General features: G+C 55.9%; 1 protein-coding gene across 1 annotated transcript in view; it reads right to left on the reverse strand.

Annotated features, from left to right (window-relative positions):
- The window catches only part of CORO2B (coronin 2B), a 171,469-nt gene extending 153,313 nt beyond the window's left edge, over positions 1–18,156 (reverse strand). Inside the window, exon 1 of the mRNA XM_075535272.1 lies at positions 17,906–18,156. Coding sequence (XP_075391387.1) covers positions 17,906–17,920 — 15 coding nt within the window. The 5' untranslated portion in view covers positions 17,921–18,156. The remainder of the gene's footprint in view (positions 1–17,905) is intronic.
- Between the last annotated feature and the right edge of the window lie 1,457 nt (positions 18,157–19,613).

Genomic DNA, 19,613 nt, shown 5'->3' on the forward strand with positions numbered 1-19,613 from the left:
ACTGGATGAGTGCTGCCCTCTTTACACAGCTAGAAGTAAGACTCAGAAAGGTTAAGCAACTTGCCCAAAGACACACAGCATCAAACCAGGCTGAGATTTAGGGAGAGTCGCCAGTATGTGCTGAAAGGTCCCCCTCCAGGCATCCCACCCTCCCCACCCCACTTCCTTCTCCTAAGAAATCCCATCTCTGCTCACTGGCTGATACACAGGAAGTGGCCCCTTCCCTGTGGCTTCTTCTGTGTGGGACGCGCTGCATAAACAGAGCCCCTTGCTCATATTCCTGCATAAATATTTCAGGAGACCCAGAGACCAATGGCATCTGCTTTCGGCTCCTCTGCCCCAGGGAGGCTGCCCCTTCCCCTCAGTATCCCTGTGCCCCCAGAACGGCAGGGTCTGCGTTCCTGCAGAGGCTGCAGGCCTGGGCGGGGCGGGGTGGGGGGCTGGTGGGAGCTGGAGAGTAGACACCCTTTTTACCAGAAGCTTCCACCACCCACGGCTAGCTGTTCCTAAAACCAGGAGGAAATGAGTCTGTCCACGCATGTTGTTCTTGGGAGTGCTTCAATCACTGCTACCCCAGGACCATACCCCATGGGACGCCAGGCTCCTGCCCAGACTGTCACCGCCTTGCTACAGGGAAGTGGCTACAGAGCCTCCCAAAACCCACAGAGAGGAGTGCTGGCTGGAGACCTGGCAGCTCAGCCTGATGCCCCCTCAAAGTCGTCCGCAAGCTCGCCTGCTGTTTCCTCAATCAAACATCTATGGACTGCACGTTCCTTGGATCCAGAACACTCCATGGCTCCCGCCGTGGCCCTGTTCTGACTTCCCAGGCCGTCATTTCCCACCCTTCCAAGGGAGCCCCGCCCCAGCTCCCCAACCACAACCCCTCTGACACTCAGTCCTCCTGGGTCCACTCTCCCTTTCAAGTGACTTTCCCTTTCCTAAACACCGTAGTCTTTGCCTGGACCCCTCTTCCCTTCTCTTTCCGCTCTCAGAATGGCTCCTGAGCCGCCTCCTCTGGGAAGCCTTCCTGGTCCATTCCAATCACAACGACACCCCCACACCCCCACACACACCTTCCAAGAAGCCTTCCTTGGCCATTGCACCCACGCAAGCCTCCTCTCCTGAGGCCGGGCCACTCTAAGCCACCACTGCCTCCTGCCTGAGATCGCACTGCTCCACCTCAGTGACCAGCTTCTAGAATGGCAGGCTGCAGCTTCTGTGTTAGCCAGGTGCCTGCGGATGCAGGCTGCACCCGACAGAGCTGCTCCTGAAGGGATGCTTTGAGAAGCTATTGACGCCGGGGCTCCGCCTCCCAGGGACACAGATTCTATCGTTCTGGGTGAAGGAGGATGGGGAGAACCAAGGACAGAATTTGCGGGCCCATCACAAAATGGGAATGTACTGGGTCAAAAGTATTCAGACTTTCTAGACAGCAAAGCATGGGTTCCTCTGAGGGCAGGGCCCTGACGACAGGCATTCAGACCTCTCCTCTGTGGGCATTTGGGAGCCAGCGAAGGTTCTGCACCCCAAACTCCATGACGGCACACACACCTGTATCCCGTTTGCCCATTTGCTGGTGTTGCTGGAGGACAAGCAGCTGTTGGTAGAAGGAGCGAATATACGAGGGACTTCAAACAGTTTGTGACAAAAGGACAGTGAGGTTTTCCATCAGAAGGCCCCTCGTGTGCACGGGTGGAAAGAAATGGAGCTTGAGCCAGAAAGTTAGAAAGGATGCTTTTTCCATTTTTATAATCGAGGTGATGCCCAACGTGCCCAGAAGGCACGTATTTTCAATGCTCAGCCAGATACTGGTTCACACACACATACATCCACCATCACGCCAAAGGTACGCCACACCTCACCCCTCACCCACTGAAAGCGGGGCTCCACGGTCCTCCGAGGGGGCCCGCTGAAGGGGCGGCGCAGCACAGGAGGTGAGCTCCAGCCGTGGAAGTGCTCTCTCGGGAGTGAGCATGGCTGGCTGTCACAAGAAAGACCAGGGAGTAAGCACCAACGTGTGGGTGGGTGGGTGCACGGATCACGCCAAACCACAGGGCAAGCAGGTGGCAGAGCCTGGACTAGACCTCAGGCCCTCAGCCTCAAGGGTTTCTGAACATTTCATAATGCCTGGCCAGTCCTGAGCTCATGCATGTGTTCGCACAAGTGCATTTGTGCATATATGTCAGTGCATGTTTGTGCGTGTGTGTGTGCACGGGTGTGTTGGGGGGCAGTTTGTAAGAACACTTGGACCGGAGGCCCTGGGGGTGCTAGGGGAGGGAGGATGGTGGGACAGGACCAGAAGCAAGGCAACCACAGAGCCAGAGGGCTGAGGGGGGGGGCAGCTGGTTCTCAGCACACCTGAGACTGGCAATACAGGGGGCCTAGAGAGAACACGGCAGCCAGGGCCCCCCTGGCCCCAGATGGCATGGCTCCCCATCTTTTGTGCAGTGTTCCTTCATGTAACCTTACGCCCACCCTGAGGAATGACCAATGATGAGTCTCTGCCTTCCAGGAGCTTACAGTTCAGTAAGAGAGAAGAAAAAGAGACCCAGTGCCACTGAGCCCACCCTGCCTGGCGGTGACCCTGGTGTCTCGGCGTAGACCTGTGCTCCAAAGGGCTCCCACCAGCACATTTTAAAATAGCTCATCAAGTCTTTCTCCCCGGGGGCCACTCAAAGCTCAAGCCATCACAGAAACCCTGACCCGAGGTGCTGAGGAGATCAAGGGGCAGGTAAAGCACAGACTCACACCCAAACCTCACCCTTGCCCGCCCCAGCCTCTGACAGGGAGAACTCTCCAAAGACAGCTGAGACCCAGCCAGGGAGAAGTGACTAACCTGATGGACAATCTTCTCCTCCTGCTAAAAATCACGATTTTTCCTGGAAAGGTCAACCTTTCCTGCCGGTTGAAGTTGGAAACGGGAACCAGTGGCAGGGAGGCATCGCAGGGAGTCTCGACTGGGGTCTGGAACCTCCCAACACAGCTTGTTGCTCCGTGCCATCAAGTCCATTCCGGCCCACAGGGACCTTGTGCACCACGGAACGACACCGCCCCGTCTGGCACCATCCGATGGTGCACTTGCCCGAGCCCATGGCTGCAGCCGCTGCATCAGTGCATCTCCTTGAGAGCTTCCCTCTTTTGCCGTCCCCTACTTGACTAGCACGACGTCCTTCTCTAGGGACTGGTCTCTCCTGGCAACATTCTCAAAGCAGGTAAGATGAAGCCTCCCTGTCCTTACCTCTAAAGAGCATCCTGGCCATACTTCTTCCAAGACTGATGTCTGTCCTTGAAGATCGCCAATGCATGGCACTTTCCCTGTTCCTCACCAGCCCCATCACCTAACACAGACCTCCTTGGTCCGTCTTCCTTAGTCAACGTGCAACTTTCACGGGCATGTGAAGCGATTGAAGACCCGTGGCTCGGGCCAGGTGCTCCTCCCAGGGCTCTGACGAGGTCTCAGGCAACAGATTTTTTCAATGCAGCGAGTCTTTTGAACCCTGGCCTGCTGCGTCCTTGAGCATTGATTGTAGAGCCAAGCAAGACACAATCCTTGACAGCTTCAACCTCTTCTCTGTTGACCATGGTGTTGCTTATTGGTTCCATTGTAAGGATTTGGGGTACCCCTTTACCCTGAGGAACAGCTACACAGAACCTGGCCACCAGGTGCTCAGCAAATGTTTCTTCCGTGGACTCTAGGACTTGACTGTATTTGGCTAAGTTTAAGGAGTTGCTAGTAATATCTGGCGGCAGGGTGGGGCGGGACACGGTTTAGGACTGCCTTCTCCCCACGCCCCTCCACTGCTCCTGGTGACCAGCTTTTCTCCCCCTACCCCCTCCTCACATCATGCCCCCACCCCTCCTGTGTCTCATCACAAGGGTCTCAATCAAGAACCACCACTTAGGTGCCACCCCAGGCCCTCCCTGCCAGGGGCATTTCTGCTGCAAGAACATCTACTGTCCTGGGGCCCACGGTCTGCTCTGAGGCCCAGGGGCTTGTTGCCAGTCAGAACCAACACAATGGCAGCTTAAAAACCAAACCAAACAAACAAAGGTCCCCATTCGAAAAACAAAACGGAGACCAAATCCTAGGCTTGGACAGCCTGGTTGGGAAGCATCTGTGCTGTGTGAGCCAGGACTGAGCCGCCCTCTCCAACCTTAGCTGTTTTCCCACCTGGCCAATGGGAACCACAGGGGAGCGGAGGCGGCAGGCTGGGCAGCAGTTCCTGCTGCTTTCCTGAAGCTCCCCAGGCTACGCACTTGGTTCTCCTGGGACCGCCTGCCGGGCCAGGCTTTGTTCCTGGCTCCCAAGTACCCTCCCTCCCTCCCTCCCTTCCAGCCAGAGTTTCAGGGAAACCATTGCAGGGAGACTTCTCAAGCTGGTGATAAGGCCTGGCCCGGAGTAGAGCTCTTAGCAGCCCAGCTCCCAGCCCTGCGGCCTGTCTAATGGTGTCAGAGAAACAAAGAAAAAAAGCTTGCCTGCAGGGCCAGTTTCCAGGAGGGAGTACAGGGCTCAAAGCCCAGGAGGCTGTGTAAGGCCCCGCAACGCCAGACCTGGGGGCCACAGCCCTGTGGCCTATGAAAGAGCCTCACAAGTAGCTGCTCTCCCCTCCTGGCTGTCACGCGGGGAGACAAGTTGTCCCTCCCATCTAGGTCTTCCCTCAATCCCCACTTCCCAATCAGCCCTGGGCTTCAAAGACAATGCAAATCCTAGAAAAACCAATTGAATTAAAACCTATTCAACCTGAGACCCCCATTGAGGGTGGGGGGGGGATGGGAGCAGTGTCCATTCACCATACCCCATCTGTGCCCTCATGAAGCTCAGTTTCCCCACCTCTGTGGGCCCTTTTTGCTCTAATGCCCACCATTCTACCCTAACAGTAAGAATTTAGGCCAAACAGCAGCAACATCCAGGGAATATTTTAGACTCGATTCAAGCCCCACCCCCTCCTATATGTCTATACCAGGCACTCCAAAGTCTGTAACCCACTCATGTGTTGCATGCTGTAGAAAATCCAGAGCCCTACTGGTGCTGGGCTGCTAACCAGCTTCAAGGACAGCAGTTCGAACCCACCAATTGCCCCATGGGAGAAACGAGAGGCTTTCTGCCTCCAAAAAGACTTCCAGCCCTGGAAACCACAGGGGCCAGTTTGACTCTGTCCTATGGGCTCACTGTGCGTCAGAAGAGTGAGTTTGGTTTGATGGAAAATATGAGTTTGATTCCAACTCCTAGCTGCCCTCCAGGACAGAGTACCAGCTCCCTGCGGGGGTTCCAGAATGTCATCTTTATGCAAGCGTGTGACCACCTCGTTCTCCTTCCATGTGACTGGTGGGCTTGAACCGTCAGCCTCTCCGTGACGCTGAACTTCCACTCCACCAGGGCTCCTTCGTGGAAGATACAGTCAGATACCATCCCTGGCTGTAAGAAGCTCACCGAACAGCAGGCAACATAAGACATGAGGCCTTTCCCTGCGGGCTGATGCAGTGGAGGCTGCGTGCTCTGGGAGCCCCAGGGTCAGAGAAATTCGGGGTTCCCGGGACCCTGCATCCACAGCCTTGCCAACAGGTTCCCGAAATGGCCTTAATCCCCAGCCCCTGGAGTGTGTTTCCAGCCACCTTAATGACTACCTTCAGAAGGCAGATGTGTGTGAGAATTAACAGTCATCAGGTGACTCCCTTAGGTATGCAGAAACCCCCTTTCCCAGAGTTCCAAATTTCTCAGAATCCTAAATTCCCCTGGGGCATTCCTGAAAGCTGCTATTTCCCCTGGCAGTCTACAGGACAGGCACAAACTGTTTTCTCTGTTAGACAATGATACAGCAGTACACCCCCACCCACCCTCTTCCCCTTCACCAACACCTTCCTTTCTATCAGCTCGCCCAGTACCTGCAAACCCCTTGGGGTCCAGGACCAACGAAGCTGCAGGTTCTGAACCAGACGTGAGGTGTTCCCGTGGCTGCAAATGCCTCAGATCAGTAGGAGACATTCTTCTCCAGAAACCCAGGGAGAAGTTCCTGGTCCTCTGACCAAGTCTGTAGCAAAAGTTAAGGTCACTGCCAGGGTCTCTCTGCCCATCAACTCTGGTAGGGCCAGCCTTCTAGGCTCTGTCTCCCTCCGCCCTCCACCAGGGCCCCTGGCCTGCGGGGAGCCAGGATGACACAGCTCAAGACTTGGCTGCTTTATTTGGCTCACTTTTCAAATGGAAGCAGGCCGCCACATTTTTATAATCCAGTTGTTGGTAAGGAGCTTCGTAAATCCTGCCGCCCAAAGAAGCATATCAAGAGAACAGTCACCTTTCAGCTGCACCAAACTAGCCGGGAGGGGGGAGTAACTAGCGAGAGGCTGATGCGGAAGAGGAGAGCCTTTCTCTTCCAGCAACGGAGGACTGTGGGTCCCGGAGTCCGTGGATTATGGAGTCACCGTGTCAGAACCCCACAAGGACAGCTCTGTCCTTTCCTACAGGGTTGCTGGGTTGTCAGGATGGCTGGATGGCAGCAAGAAGGCTCTAGTTCATACACGCAGGTTGATTCCAGACAAAGCATGGTCAATCTTGTCTCTGTGATCAGTGGATGGCTGCAGACAAATTCTCTTCATGATCCACTTGTCTTAGTCTTATTCCAAAAAATCAAACTCACTGCCATCGAGTCAATGCCAACTTTAGTGATCTATAGGACAGGGTAGAACTGCCCTGTGGAATTCCTAGACTGTAACTTAAAAAAAAATAATTTTGTTGAGGGCTCGTACAACTCTTATCACAATCCATACATGCATCCATTGTTTCAAGCACGTTTGTACATTTGTTGCCATCAGCATTCTCAAAACATTTGCCTTCTACTTGAGCCCTTAATATCAGCTCCTCATTTTCCCCTTCCTCCCCCCTCCCTTATGAACCCTTCATAATTCATAAATTATTTTTATTTTGTCATATGTTACACTGTCCGACGTCTCCCCTTGCACACTTCTGTTGTCCATCCCCCAGGGAGGAGGATATATGTAGATCCTTGTAATCGGTTCCCCCTTTCGACCCCACATTCCCTCCACCCTCCAAGCATTGCCACTCTCACCACTTGTCCTGAAGGGATCATCCACCCTGGATTCCCTGTATTTCCAGTTCCTATCTGTACCATTGTACATCCTCTGGTCTAGTCAGATTTGTAAGGTAGAATTGGGATCATGATAGTGGGGGGAAGGAAGCATTTAAGAACTAGAGGAAAGATATGTTTCATCGTTGCTACCCTGCACCCTGACTGGCTCATCTCCTCCCCACAACCCTTCAGTAAGGGGATATCCAGTTGCCTACAGATGGGCTTTGGGTCTCCACTCTGCACTCCCCTCATTCACAATGATATGATTTTTTGTGCTTTGATGCCTGATACCTGGTCCCTTTGGCACCTCGTGGTCGCACAGGCTGGTGTGCTTCTTCCATGTGGGCTTTGTTGCTTCTGAGCTAGATGGCTGCTTGTTTACCTTCAAGCCTTTAAGACCCCAGACACTCTCTTTATGAGAATAGAAGGCCTCGTCTTTCTCCTGCAGAGCATCTGGTAGTTTTGAACAGCTGACCTTGCGTTAACAGCCCAACAAGTACCCACCATGCCATCAGTCTCCTAGCGTGCCTTACGAACACGCACTCAAAACCGTGGTTTCTAAAGGGATCTGCGAGGTCACTTCAATTCAAGGCAGAGAGGTTGGTGTAGAAGAGTTGCTATGGCAACTTGGGGGGGGTTCCTAAATTATCTTCTTGATAGATTTCTTGAGGGACACAGGCCAATCACAGAAGTTTTAAGAATACGGAAAGTTGCATTGACGAGTACAGGGTCAGAAAATATGTGCTGCGGGATTTTCCCCATCACAACAGTCCTTCCTCAAGGAGAGCCGGACTGTCTGATGGGGACCTTGTTGGGAAGCCTTTCCCGGTGGGCCCTGACCTGGGCTTTTGCCTCTGCCCGCTCCTTCTTCTTCCTCACACTCAAAGGGATACTTAAAGGGAACATGACTCAAGTCCCCTCCAGGATACCCAATTGCCATTTTGATGTGATGTAAACGGAGGTGGACAGAATTCTTTGCGGGAAGGGTCAGAGAGATGGAAACACTGGCTGTAGAAGTATATAGGCTTCGATAGAGGAGACTGAGAAGCAGTATCTTCACATGTTGATATTCTTTTAAAAGTCTTCTATGATTCTGTAGCACTATTTTTTTTTACTTACCCTTGTATCAATCTCACCCCTTTGGTGAGGTTGATAAACAGTAGCCTTAACCTTCAGAGGCTGCCCCCCTTCCTTGACTCTAGCTGACCCGGCAAATACTCTAAGACGCTACTGCTTTGATTGGCCCTTGCCCTCTGGCTTGTATTGGCACACGAGGACTTGTCCCTGATTATGATTCCCTCTATACAACCATCTTCAAAGACTGAGGGAAAGACCAGTTCCCCGTGGTATCTGATCTCCATGTGACACTGCAGCATCTGTCTTTTCCGAAGGCACCCTGACATCATGGCTGAGTCAACGATAAGGCCTAACATTTCCTGCCAGAGTCAAATCTGCTGTTCGATAACCAGATGACCCTTCCCAGAGCCACCTGCAAGCTGGTGCTCCCCTGGCTTCCCTTGCTCAGCCCCGGGGGCCTCTGTGCAGGGCGGCAGAGGGCTGGGCACTGCCAGGTCAGCTCAGGAGGTGGACAGGGTCAGGCCAGCCTCCCCAACACCAAGCGACAAAGTGTGGGTTGGGAAAGACCGCCCAATCAGGGCACCCTGTCCAGACCAGCTTCTGTCCTGCTTCCCTCGGTGACCTCTTGCAGGTCACTTGGCCTTGGTGCCCCCACCCGTGGCCTGGTTTTCAGAGCTGGAACAGGGTGCTCTGTGGCCTCACTCTGGGGATGAAGCGAGGGATGTGTGTTCTGCTGCGATCACATCCATGCTGTGAGGATGCGTTGATTTCTACTCCAGACCTTCGATTTGTCCCTGCTGCTCCCCACTTCCACCCTCTCCTTGCCCCAACACCTGCCTTCACCTGCCACCACTTCAAAGTCACCTCTGGACCCCCTGCCCACCCTGACTAGGGGAGGTCCCTGTTGTTATTCCCAGAGTTCTCTGTGCTTCTCATTCCATAACCCCTAGGATGTTCATCATAATCATAATTATGCTTTTAATCCTCTGTCTTCCCAGTATTAAGCACCAGTGCTCACCGCCAGGCACAACACAAGTGCTTCACACAGACCAGCTCCTTTAATCGGTCCAATAATCCTTTTGGGGGCAGCTGTCATCGGCTCCAAGGAGCCCTGGTGGCATGGTGAGTTATGCCTCGGGCTGCTCACCACAAGGTCAGTAGTTTGAATCCACCTGCTGCTCTGCCGGCAAAGGAAGAGGCAGCCTGATCTTGTAAAGATGTACAGCCTCAGTAACCCTAGGGAACGGCTCTGCTCTGCCCTGCAGGGTCACTGTGAGTCAGAATCAACAGGACGGCAGTGGTTTCAGTTCCTGGAGGGTGCAAACAGCCAACCAGCTCAACAATGTAACCCAAAGGTGGAGGTTCACCTCTCCCCAGAGACGCTTCAGAATAAAGGCCTGGTGCCCTACGGACATGGGGGGATGGAAATCCTTGAAAAGCCAATTCAGCACTGTTATACTCTAACCCACATTGGGGTCACCAAGTGTCTGATCCAACTGGTCAGCAGCCTGTCTTATCACCCCTACTAATGGACTGGGAAGCAGATGTTCAGAGAAGGTAGGCAGTTTGCCCAAGGACACAAAGCTGGGAAATGGCAAATCCCTATCCACAGTCAGCATTCTCAGCCACTGTGGCCTCTGGTCATCAGAGCCTTCTCTGGACAAGGCCATGTCTAAGAACTGCAGCCCTGGACCAAAGACTTGTGTTCTTGGCACAAAGCCAGCTTCATGGGCATGGAGAAAGAGGCCCTGTCCATGCCACCCTGTTCTGCTCCTGAGCTAACGTCAGACCTTCCTTACCCAGCACCCTTCCCCAGGTTAATTCAGCAGCTACCTGTTCGAGCCAAAGCCTTGGAGACATGTAAGCAGGACCCATGCATAGGGTCTCCCTCCAGGTAGCCAGTGTTTGTCAAGCATCCCCTCACTGCCACAGTCAAGGCCACCACAGACAGGAGCTTGACTGCCACAGTCAAGGCCACCACAGGCTGAGGGCGGGGGTGGCAGGGTAGGACTGAGCACCAGGGAAGAGGCTGGGAGATGTAATGAACCTGTGCCCCTGGACGACTTTCCACTTGACTGCTTACCTAACAGCAGTTTGAATGAGCCACAGAAGGCCCAGCATTTCACGTCCATGAAAGTACAGCCAAGAAAACCCCCAAGAGCAGCTCTACTCTGTCACGCATGGGATTGGAAGCAGCCATGGGATTATGGACTCAGCCAGCAGCTACACACCCCTCCTCCCCCAACCATGAACCCTGTGTTTTACATACGCTTGAGGAGCCCTGGTGGTGTGGTAGTGATGCACTGGGCTGACCTTGTGGTCAAGGTCAGCAGTTCAAGACCACCAGCTGCTGCAAGGGAGAAAGACTGAGCTTTCTACTCCATAGATAGTTCCAGTCTCAGAAAGTAACCGGAGCGGTTCTACTCTGTCCTCTAGGGTCACTATGAGTCGGCATGGACTCTGGCAACAAGTGAGGGTTTTTTTGGTGTTTTTGTAATGCTAAACTCCTCTCCTGCTCTGGAGCAGGGAGCCCATAGCAGGATCTACCTGGTTACAGGTAGTCAATTTGGTCTTGGGTGCCCATTGCCTGCTCCACAACTCACTGTTACTGTGGTGATGGTCATGTTCAACCATGGCGGGGTGTGGCCGGTGGTAGGACACGCTGAGAAGGGTCTGGCTCTCAGTCAGAAGATCTGGGTGGACAGCCCCCACGGTGACCCACTCAAACGGTGTGACTCGGGCCTGATTGCCTCTCCACTCTGCCTCTGTTCAGATGTACACAGAGGGGCCTTCCCTCTACCACAAGCCCAACGACGGGACCGAGTCAGCCGCCAAACACAGGCCAGTGCAGGAGCGCCCATTGCCGCGTTAATTGACTAGAATGAAGGTGCCAGCCAGAAGCCAATTACAAAATAAGTCCTCACAGGGCCTCTGCAGGGTGAGGAGGTGGGGGTGAGGAAGAGCAGGCTGTGCAGCCCTTCCCCAGCTGGCCCCCACAGCCCCCCCCCCCCACACCACTTATGCCTTCTGCTTAGCAGGTCCCACACTCCAAGCCCACAAAGGAGCTGCTCATTCTAAACAGCTTCTTTTCATGGGAGCCCACTGGATTTGCATCTGTCCTTTCCTGGCAGGGCCTACTCGTGCCAGCTGCGCTGAGCCTCCCAGCGCCAGAGGGTCCACAGTGGGAGGAAGGGGAAGGGGAGGGTGCTGGTCAGAAGAGGGGAAACAGGGCTGGGGGTGGGGGCGGGTGGCGGCGCGACAGAGGAAGTTTGCATGTCCTGTCATCTCCTGGACACTAGACAAATTCTGTGGCCAGCCACATCCAAATCAGAATCTGGGCCGCTCCCGTGCCAGGCGCCAGGACTCCGCTGCCAGCTGAGGCTATGTCTACTCCGGGCTAGCGAACCTGGTAGTGAAGGGATGGAAAACCTCACATTGTTGCTGGCTGCCAGGGCCGGCTGCTGCCACCCATCAGCCTGCCAGCTTGCTCTCTCCCAAGTCGGCCGCACTCAGTCCAGAGGGCAGCGCCTCTGAGAATGTTCGAGACAGAAAAGTAGATCTGCCCTGGTGGGACCAAGCTTCTTGGGGACCTTCTGGAATCACCCAATGGCCCAGGAAAGAGTTTCTTTTACCAGAGGAGGGGATGAAAAGCAGGAAACGGCAAGCCAGACTCCCTGGCATCGAGTCCATTCTGACCCACAGATGCCAGGACTGAGCAGAATCGCTGCAGGGTTTGGGAGACTGTACATCTTCCCTGCAGTTGAGTGCCCCCTCTTTGTACCAACAACAAGCCCACAGGGCCCCTTCAAGAGGGGAGGACGTGCATTGGCCGGGCACATGCAGGCCCAGGCAAGAACACAATGGGCCTAAAGACTCTTCCCGCAGGACCAGGGCACATCAGCCTCCACCACTGTGCCCCCTCGGGTCTGAAGGTGGAGGCTGTGCTGCGGGTGCCAGGGGTTAGGCGTGGGGCTGCTAACCCAAAGGTCAGTGGTTCAAACCCCCCAGATGAGACTGTCTACTCCAGGACAGAGTCAGCATCTCAGAAACCTTGCAGAGGGTCGCGACTAGTTGGACACTCCTGAGGGGCGGGGAGTTTGGTGGCCTGAGTTTGGAGTACCTCGTGCTTAGCCCAGGGCCTGACGCAGAGCAGGTGCTTGGTGGCTGAATGGCTGGCCGTCGGCCACACACACCATTGTCAGCTGCTCTTAAGACCTGCCCCATAAGACGCACCATCCTATTGGGCTTGCCAAGCGATCACCACACCTGTCTTCTGAGGCCTCTCTGGGTGGGTTGGCAATGCCAACTTTCTGCTAGTTGCTAACCATTTGTACCACCCAGTCACACACCTCGGGCGGCCTCATGGGCTTGGGGGGCAGGGGAGGCAGAGGCCCTGAGGGTCTAGGAGCAGGAGCTGTGGCAATACCGGTCAGTCTTTTAACCACGGCTCTGTGAGATGCTGGCTCTCTCACCTCCGGTTATAGTCAGAGCCAAACTGGAAAAGGGGCATGGAAGCTGGGTATCTGGGGCACCAGGGCATCTCCTGGAGAGGCTGGTGCTGTGTGAGGGAGGTAGAGGCAGAACTTTTTTTCTTTTTAACTACCATCTATTCAATTCTGACTCAAAGTAACTCTATGGGGGCAGGGAGGAGCTGCCCTTGGGGGTTCTGAGACTGTAACGCTTTACCAGAGCTGGAAGCGTCATCTCTCTCCCGAGGAACAGCTGGTCATTTCAAACTGCTGGCCCAGGGGTCAGCGGCCTAACCGGAAACCCAGCGTGTCTCCAGGGCTCCTGTGGAGGCGGAAGGGTCCTGGAATGCCATCATCACCATCCTGCCTCTGGGTGGATTAAGGACTCTCACAGATCTTCGGGTCAAGACTTTTTCTCTGGGGAGAACAGCTGTCCAGCATGGGGAAGCTGAAGCAGCGGTCGGGCAGGCAGAGCGGATACAAACCAGCGATGGAGGCGGTGCTGAAACACTTGCCCTGATACAGGTGGCCAGCAGCCCCTCCCAGCCAGGTGGGAAGAACACCCACCAGGCCCCAGGAGGCCGCAGGAGCCAGCCTCTCCTGGCCTCACCCTTGCTGGGTGCCTTTGGTACAGTCACGACTTGTTCCCTGGGCCTTGGGTCTCTCACTGGTCTAAGGAGAGGGTTGGATGACTCGAGTCTTCAAACATTCTGGCCTCGCTCTGCCTTCTGGATGGCACCGGCGGGTTCAGCGCTCAGCCGCCGACCAGAGGGGCCTCAGAAGGAAGGTGTGGGGAGCGCCATTCTGTTCCGAACTCGGGGGCTCACGAGAGTCAGAAGCAAATTCCCACTGTTCATCATCCTTTGTTGCTGGGCCCTGGGCCCCTGGCCCCCGAGCAAGACTTGAGAACTAGAAAAGCGCTCAGCACAGGGACCAGGGAAGCCACCACCCCGACTTAGAAGCCTTACCGTTGTCCCAGCAGGGCCACCAACTGGGAGTCACTCCACTGGGTCTCGGAACAGCAAAGGTAGCCGCAAGGCCACAGCTTGAAGGCTGTTCTCAAAGAAATCTCCAGAGCAGTGGTTTTCAACCTGTGGGCCGAAACCCCTTTGGGGGTCAAACGACTCTTTCACAGGGGTCACCCAATTCATAACTAGCAAAATGACCGTGATGAAGTAGCAATGAAAATAATTTTATGGTTGGGGGTCACCACCACCTGAGGAACTGTATGAAAGGGTGGCGGCATGAGGAGGATGAGGAAGGTTGAGAACCCCTGCTCCAGAGTCTCCCACACTTGGACTTTACATACAATTCTGGTGCCTTGTGCCGGGGGGTGGGTGGGGGGGAGTAATGTCAGTCTGGCGCCTGGCTGAGGTGGATGAGAGACAGAAAGTTGAAGCAGGCGCAGAAACTCTAAGGGTGAGATTGAGAGCTACAGGTTACTAGGAAAAGCAGTCCTTGCTCCATTCCCCAGATTTGCTCCGCGGGAGGACGTGGGTGACATGGAGACGGAGATGGGCCGTGGCCTCTGGTAGATGCTCATAGCTTAGGAAGCTGCATCCAGCCTTTTCTTCTGGTCCCTCGTTTTCTTTCCCCCACTTCATTCCTCCTCCGCTTGTTCCATTAAAAACACAAGCACTCTCATCAAGTTGATTTCAACCCCTAGCGCCCCATTTCCCCAGCAGAGCCGCTACTGGGTTTGAACCACCAAACCCTGCCCTGGTACATTAGCAGTCCAATGCTCGCCTGACAGCACTACCAGGTCTCATACACAAAGGACTTAAGGAAGCTTTAAAAATGCACGAACTAAAACAGAGTTTAACACATCTCGACCAGGAAAAATACCGGCACTTCAGAAGAGAGGAGAAAATAATCATGTCATAGTGGCTGTGCTGGTGGGGCTGTGGGGATGGTGATATGGTGGTGGCTGTGGGGATGGCCCCATGGTGCTGGTGTCATGGTGGTGGCCGTGGGATGGTGCTGGTGTCATGGTGGTGGCTGTGGGATGGTGCTGGTGTCATAGTGGTGGCCGTGGGGATGGTCTCATGGTGCTGGTGTCATGGTGGTGGCCGTGGGGATGGTCCCATGGTGCTGGTGTCATGGTGGTGGCCGTGGGATGGTGCTGGTGTCATGGTGGTGGCTGTGGGGATGGAGAGACTGCTGCCACTTCCACACACTTTCTCTTTTAGTCCTTGCAGCAATTTCCAGGGACTAAACAAACGCCTGCATTTTACAGCCTGAGGACGTATGCTTCCCTAGGGCACTAGGCAAGAAGTAGCCCAGCAGAGACTCACACGCCATCCAAAATGATGCCACCAGCCATGCTCTGCTCTGCCGACAGCATCCAGCGCAGGATGCCTGCTGGTCATGGTGCTTCGCACACATTGCTCTTTCTGCTATCATTACCCTCCCTCAGCATACCCTTTCCACCCTTCAAGCCTGCCTGGAACTTCACCTCTTCCAGGAAGCCCTCCCTGACTACCACACACTAACTGGTCCCTCTCCCTCAGGGCCCACTCATGCACCTTCTGTCTTGCTGCTCTGTACCATGACATCCCTTCCAGAAGGCCACTCCCTCTGTAGCCAGAGGCCCTCCCCAAGGACCACAGGGCATGGACCTCCAGGGCAGGAACCTGGGGCATGGGCTGTGATCTCTTGTTTAGAGGAGGAACATCCAGGTGGAGCCCAGGATACTGTCCCACCCTTGCGTCCCTTTCCTCCCCCAGTTTGTAAGCAGCGAGTTCCTCCTCTTGGGTGCCTTTGATGTTTTCTTCATACCTGCCTTGGGAACAGAATCTTCACCATATCCCTCATCTGTACCCCCACAGGAACCAAGAACTGACTTCCCATCCTGAGCAGAGGCCATTCGAAAGCCCAGCAGAGTGGACCTTAAAGACCATCAGACCCATATCTTGAATTGTGCAGATAGGACGAGAGGCCCAGAGGTGGAAGTGACTGGCTCAAGGTCGCACAGCTTATTAGTGGCCGTTAGGACTAGAGGTTGGGCCTCCAGACTTCCAGGGTTCTGTGCTTCTTCGGGGCATGTGGAGCAGCCTCTTCCAGTGGGCATGAAGGCAATGGCAGAGATCCCACCCCAGCCCCTCTCCCTTCCTGTATTACTCTGGCTGCCTGCTTCCTACCCTACCCCAGGAGCACCTAATCTCGTGAAGGACTGGCATGGTGAGAGAGGAGAGGGTTAATTGTATTTAATTGTATTTAATCCTCTGAGCTGTCTTAAGCTGAAACCATGCTGGTTGGAGCAGGAGAGAGACAGGAGCTTTGGGTTGGGGTTGGGGGTGGGGGTGGGGACAAGCAGGAGGTGAGGGGAGGTGGCTTCAGCGGGCATTAGTGAATAACACACGGAGTGCCAAGGCCAGGTCTGCCAATGGGCTTAACTCTCCACAGACAAGTTAAGTCCCTTCATGAACTGGCTTCCCTTCACCCAGGGCCCAAACCTCCAAGCGGTGCCCCTCCACCATGGGAGCACCCCAATCCCCAGGGTTTGAGCCGGTGCAGAGCAGGGGAAAGATTCTGATCACAGACAGAGCTGAAGGCCACTCTCAGCTTTGCTGTGTACTTGCTGCACGGCCCTGGGTGAGTCACACCCTTCTATGAGTCTGTTCAAGGGGCTGGGGGCTGAACACAGCTTCCAAGCAGGCCTCCTGGGAAGGAATCTGCTGCTGAGGTGCCTGTCAACTCCCCAGCACTATGATTCCAAATTCCGCCCCCCTTTCACTGCTTCCCCCCCCACACACACACAAATACAGCCATTGCCCTCCTGTTCTGGCCGGAGGATGCTTTGGGCATTAATTGTCTTAATGGTAATTGTCCCTCCCAGCTCAATAGGAATAGCCTTTGTGTATAATTTCAGAGTATTAAGCATGGTTTGCTTGGAGTGGGAATTGAGTCGTCAGGACAGCAGCTTTGGGCCTGGGTTGGCTTTAAGCATCCTGCCTCCATAGGGCAGGGCAGGCCTACCAGGAGCCCCAGCTTCATCTTCCTACAAGGTGCTAAGCCCCAGAGCCAGAGCCACTGGCAAAAGTTTGGAGTTGAGTTTGATAACCAAGCTAAGAGCTTCCCTGTAACAGATCTTTCTGGGGTGTGACTAGCCTCTGGCCTATCAGAAGGTCCTCCAGCCTCCACCCCAACTTGCCATCTGACTCCATCACTCTGAGTATAACCCTCTGGCGAGGCTTCCAGCTCCCCAGTTCTGGGGGCCAGCAGGGCAATCAGAAAGGGTAGAGACACCAAGCTCAAGGCTTATGGGGCCAAGGCCCAGGCTGGAGGGACCCAACTTGGACAGAGTCTATTGAAAAGTACGAATTCAACCCTTCATCTTATTGGTTCTTCAGTAGCATGTCTCTTCCATGTCCCGCAAGCCCATCCTCACTGTTACACAAGAGAGACTGAGGCTTGAAGCCACACACCAAGGTCACCCAGGAGCCTGGGGCTCATCAGGGGAGTGGAACTCCTTGGGTCCTCCCAGGCCCCTCTTCCCACTTTCCCAAGGGGCTGCACTCCTCTTAAATCTTTACTCCCCAGAACATGAAAACTCTCAAAGTCTCTCCAATAAATCTGGACCGTGGCAAGGCTCAAGAGCTCTCCAACATGGGGGTGGGGGTGTGGGGGAAGGTGTGGAGGACTACTGGCACCTTGCGTTCCCCTTTTGAGTCTCAGTTTCTCCCCACATCTCCTAAGTAGCCGTGCTGAGTCTTTCTTGCCCTTAGCACACAGCTGGGACTGGGCAGCGCCTCCGCCAAGTGACTCTGGAGAGGGGCCAGGCTGCGGGCGCGCGCAGACGGGCAGCAGAGGCCTGGCAGGTGCGGTGGAGTTCCCCCCCCCACCCCCTCCCACCGGCTCAGGCCTCCTCACAGCCCCAAGCCCACTGCCTAGCGCTGGTCCCGGTCCATGGAGCACGCCGCAGCGGGGGGTGGGGTGGGGGGCACAGGGCTGCCAAGCACAGCCCCCTGGGGGTTAAAATTGCAGCATCCGCTACAGGAGTTAAAAATGCAGTGTGAGGCTGAGCCGGGCGGCTCGGTGCCCAGGACATTCCCCGGACCTCCTCCTCCCTCCACTGCCAGAGTGGCCCCCGCCCTCTGCCCTCTGCGGTCCTGGGGGAGCCGAGGGGCTCCACTGACTGTGGGCGCAGGAGAGGCGCACGCCGCACCAGGTCCCCTCCGCACACCCACACCCACACCTCCGCGCCCCCCGCCGCCCAGGCCGGGGGCTGCAGGCGCCGCTGGCAGGTCCCAGGCGAGGCGGGCGAGTGGCACCTACCTTTGTGACAGTCATGCAGACACTCCGGGGCGCTGCTGGGCGGCGCGCAGGGGTGGTGCGGGGGTCCGCGGGGGTCCGGCGATCGAGGCGCTCCCCGCGCCTGGCCGGCTCCGCCGGGGGACCGCTCGCCAGCGCTGGTCGCTGATGTCAGCCCCGAGTGTGCATTTATAATAGATGAGCCTCCTTCGCCGCAGGAAGGCGAGGCAGGAAGAAAGGCAGCAGCGGGCCCGGGCTTGGGGGGCGGGGGGAGGAAGAGGGGCCGGGAGCTCGCTACAAAGGAGAAGGCGGAGGGACTGGGGGGGGCGGGGAGGAGGAGGAGGAAGAGGAGGGGGAAGCTCACGCCGCCTCGGGGGTTGTGCCCCGCGCCTCCCTGCTGGTCCCCCGGCCTTAGGGCACCGCTGCCCCCGGAGCCCGAGCCTGGCGCCCAGCCCGCGGCCTTACCCCCTTCCGGCCAGCGGGCGCCCCCGGCCTGGCCAGGCTGGCATTCTGCACCTGCCGGCTGGGACAGGCGGCGGCCAGCCCGGCTTGGGCGCCCCGTGGGCCTGGGGGCACTGGCGAAGTCACCTGCTGGAGGTTCGCCAAGTGGGCGAGTGGGCCGAGTGCTGCGGACTGGCTGCGAGGGGCGTGGCGGCACAAACCTGGGCGCAAACCTGGCTCCCACCCCCAGGCCAGCCAGGGGAGGGTCGCAGAGGCCGGTGTGTGTAAACTATCCTTTGCATTTAATTCCCGAAACAACCAACTCTTTGGGAGGTGGGGGGAGAGGGGGTCCAAGCCAGTTTTACAAACAAGTAAACTGAGGCCGGGAATGGGAAGTGACTCAAAGGAGGACGCGCAGCGGGGGGGAGGCGGGGGCAGGTTCCCCCTCTTTGCTTTGCGAGTGCTTAAAAGTCCAGGTCCCGCACTTCAGTGCAGGGCAGCTCTGGAGGTGAAGTGAGCTAATCTTGACCTTGGGTCCCATCATCTCCCAGAGCTGCCGCAGGGGCCGCAGGAACAGTCCCCTGAAGGTGGCCCCGCAGTGTCCAGCACGGAGCCCTGCCTCGTCCAGAGTACCCCTGGCAAAACCGGTTTGGGCAGAGGCTGGAAGGGGAGGGGGCCTTGGATCCCTCACCCGACTGGGGAAAACCCGGAAGTGGAGGCTTCCGGCTCCAAGGAGATTATCCAGTGCAATTAGGGAAGGCGGTGACTGCAGCCCATTTGAGTTCCTGCTCTGTGACAGGCGCTGGGGACAGAGAGCAGGACCTGGCCTGCCTTTCAGGAGTCACAGCACAGACCAGGTCGATCCCCGCCCCGTGAGTATCAGCATCTTGGTCACTGAGCTATTTTTATTCACATCCCGCCCCCCCCCACCCCCAGCAATCCTGAATGCAATGATTACGGTGCCTTCAGTTGACTCCATAGTGACCCCAAGTGGCAGAGTCAAATTGCCCTAGAGTGTTTTTCTGGGCGGTAATCTTTGCAGAAGGTCTTTCTTCCAGAGTAGCTGGTGGATTTGAACCGGCAACCTTTTGGTTAACCACTCAGCTCCCCAAACCTCCTGCCACTGCGACCCTCTAAAGGGTTTCTGATGCACTGTGAAGATGCACTGGAGCAGAGACCCTCATCGTTCTCCTTCTGGGGGGCTGGGGGTTGGAAGCGCTGACCTTGCAGTTAGCAGCCACGCAGGTAACCCACAGCAGCACCAGGCTTCCTTTGAACAGAATGAACCAAA

This window comes from Tenrec ecaudatus, chromosome 17 (assembly GCF_050624435.1).
Source record: "Tenrec ecaudatus isolate mTenEca1 chromosome 17, mTenEca1.hap1, whole genome shotgun sequence".
Classification (NCBI taxonomy): Eukaryota; Metazoa; Chordata; class Mammalia; order Afrosoricida; family Tenrecidae; genus Tenrec; species Tenrec ecaudatus.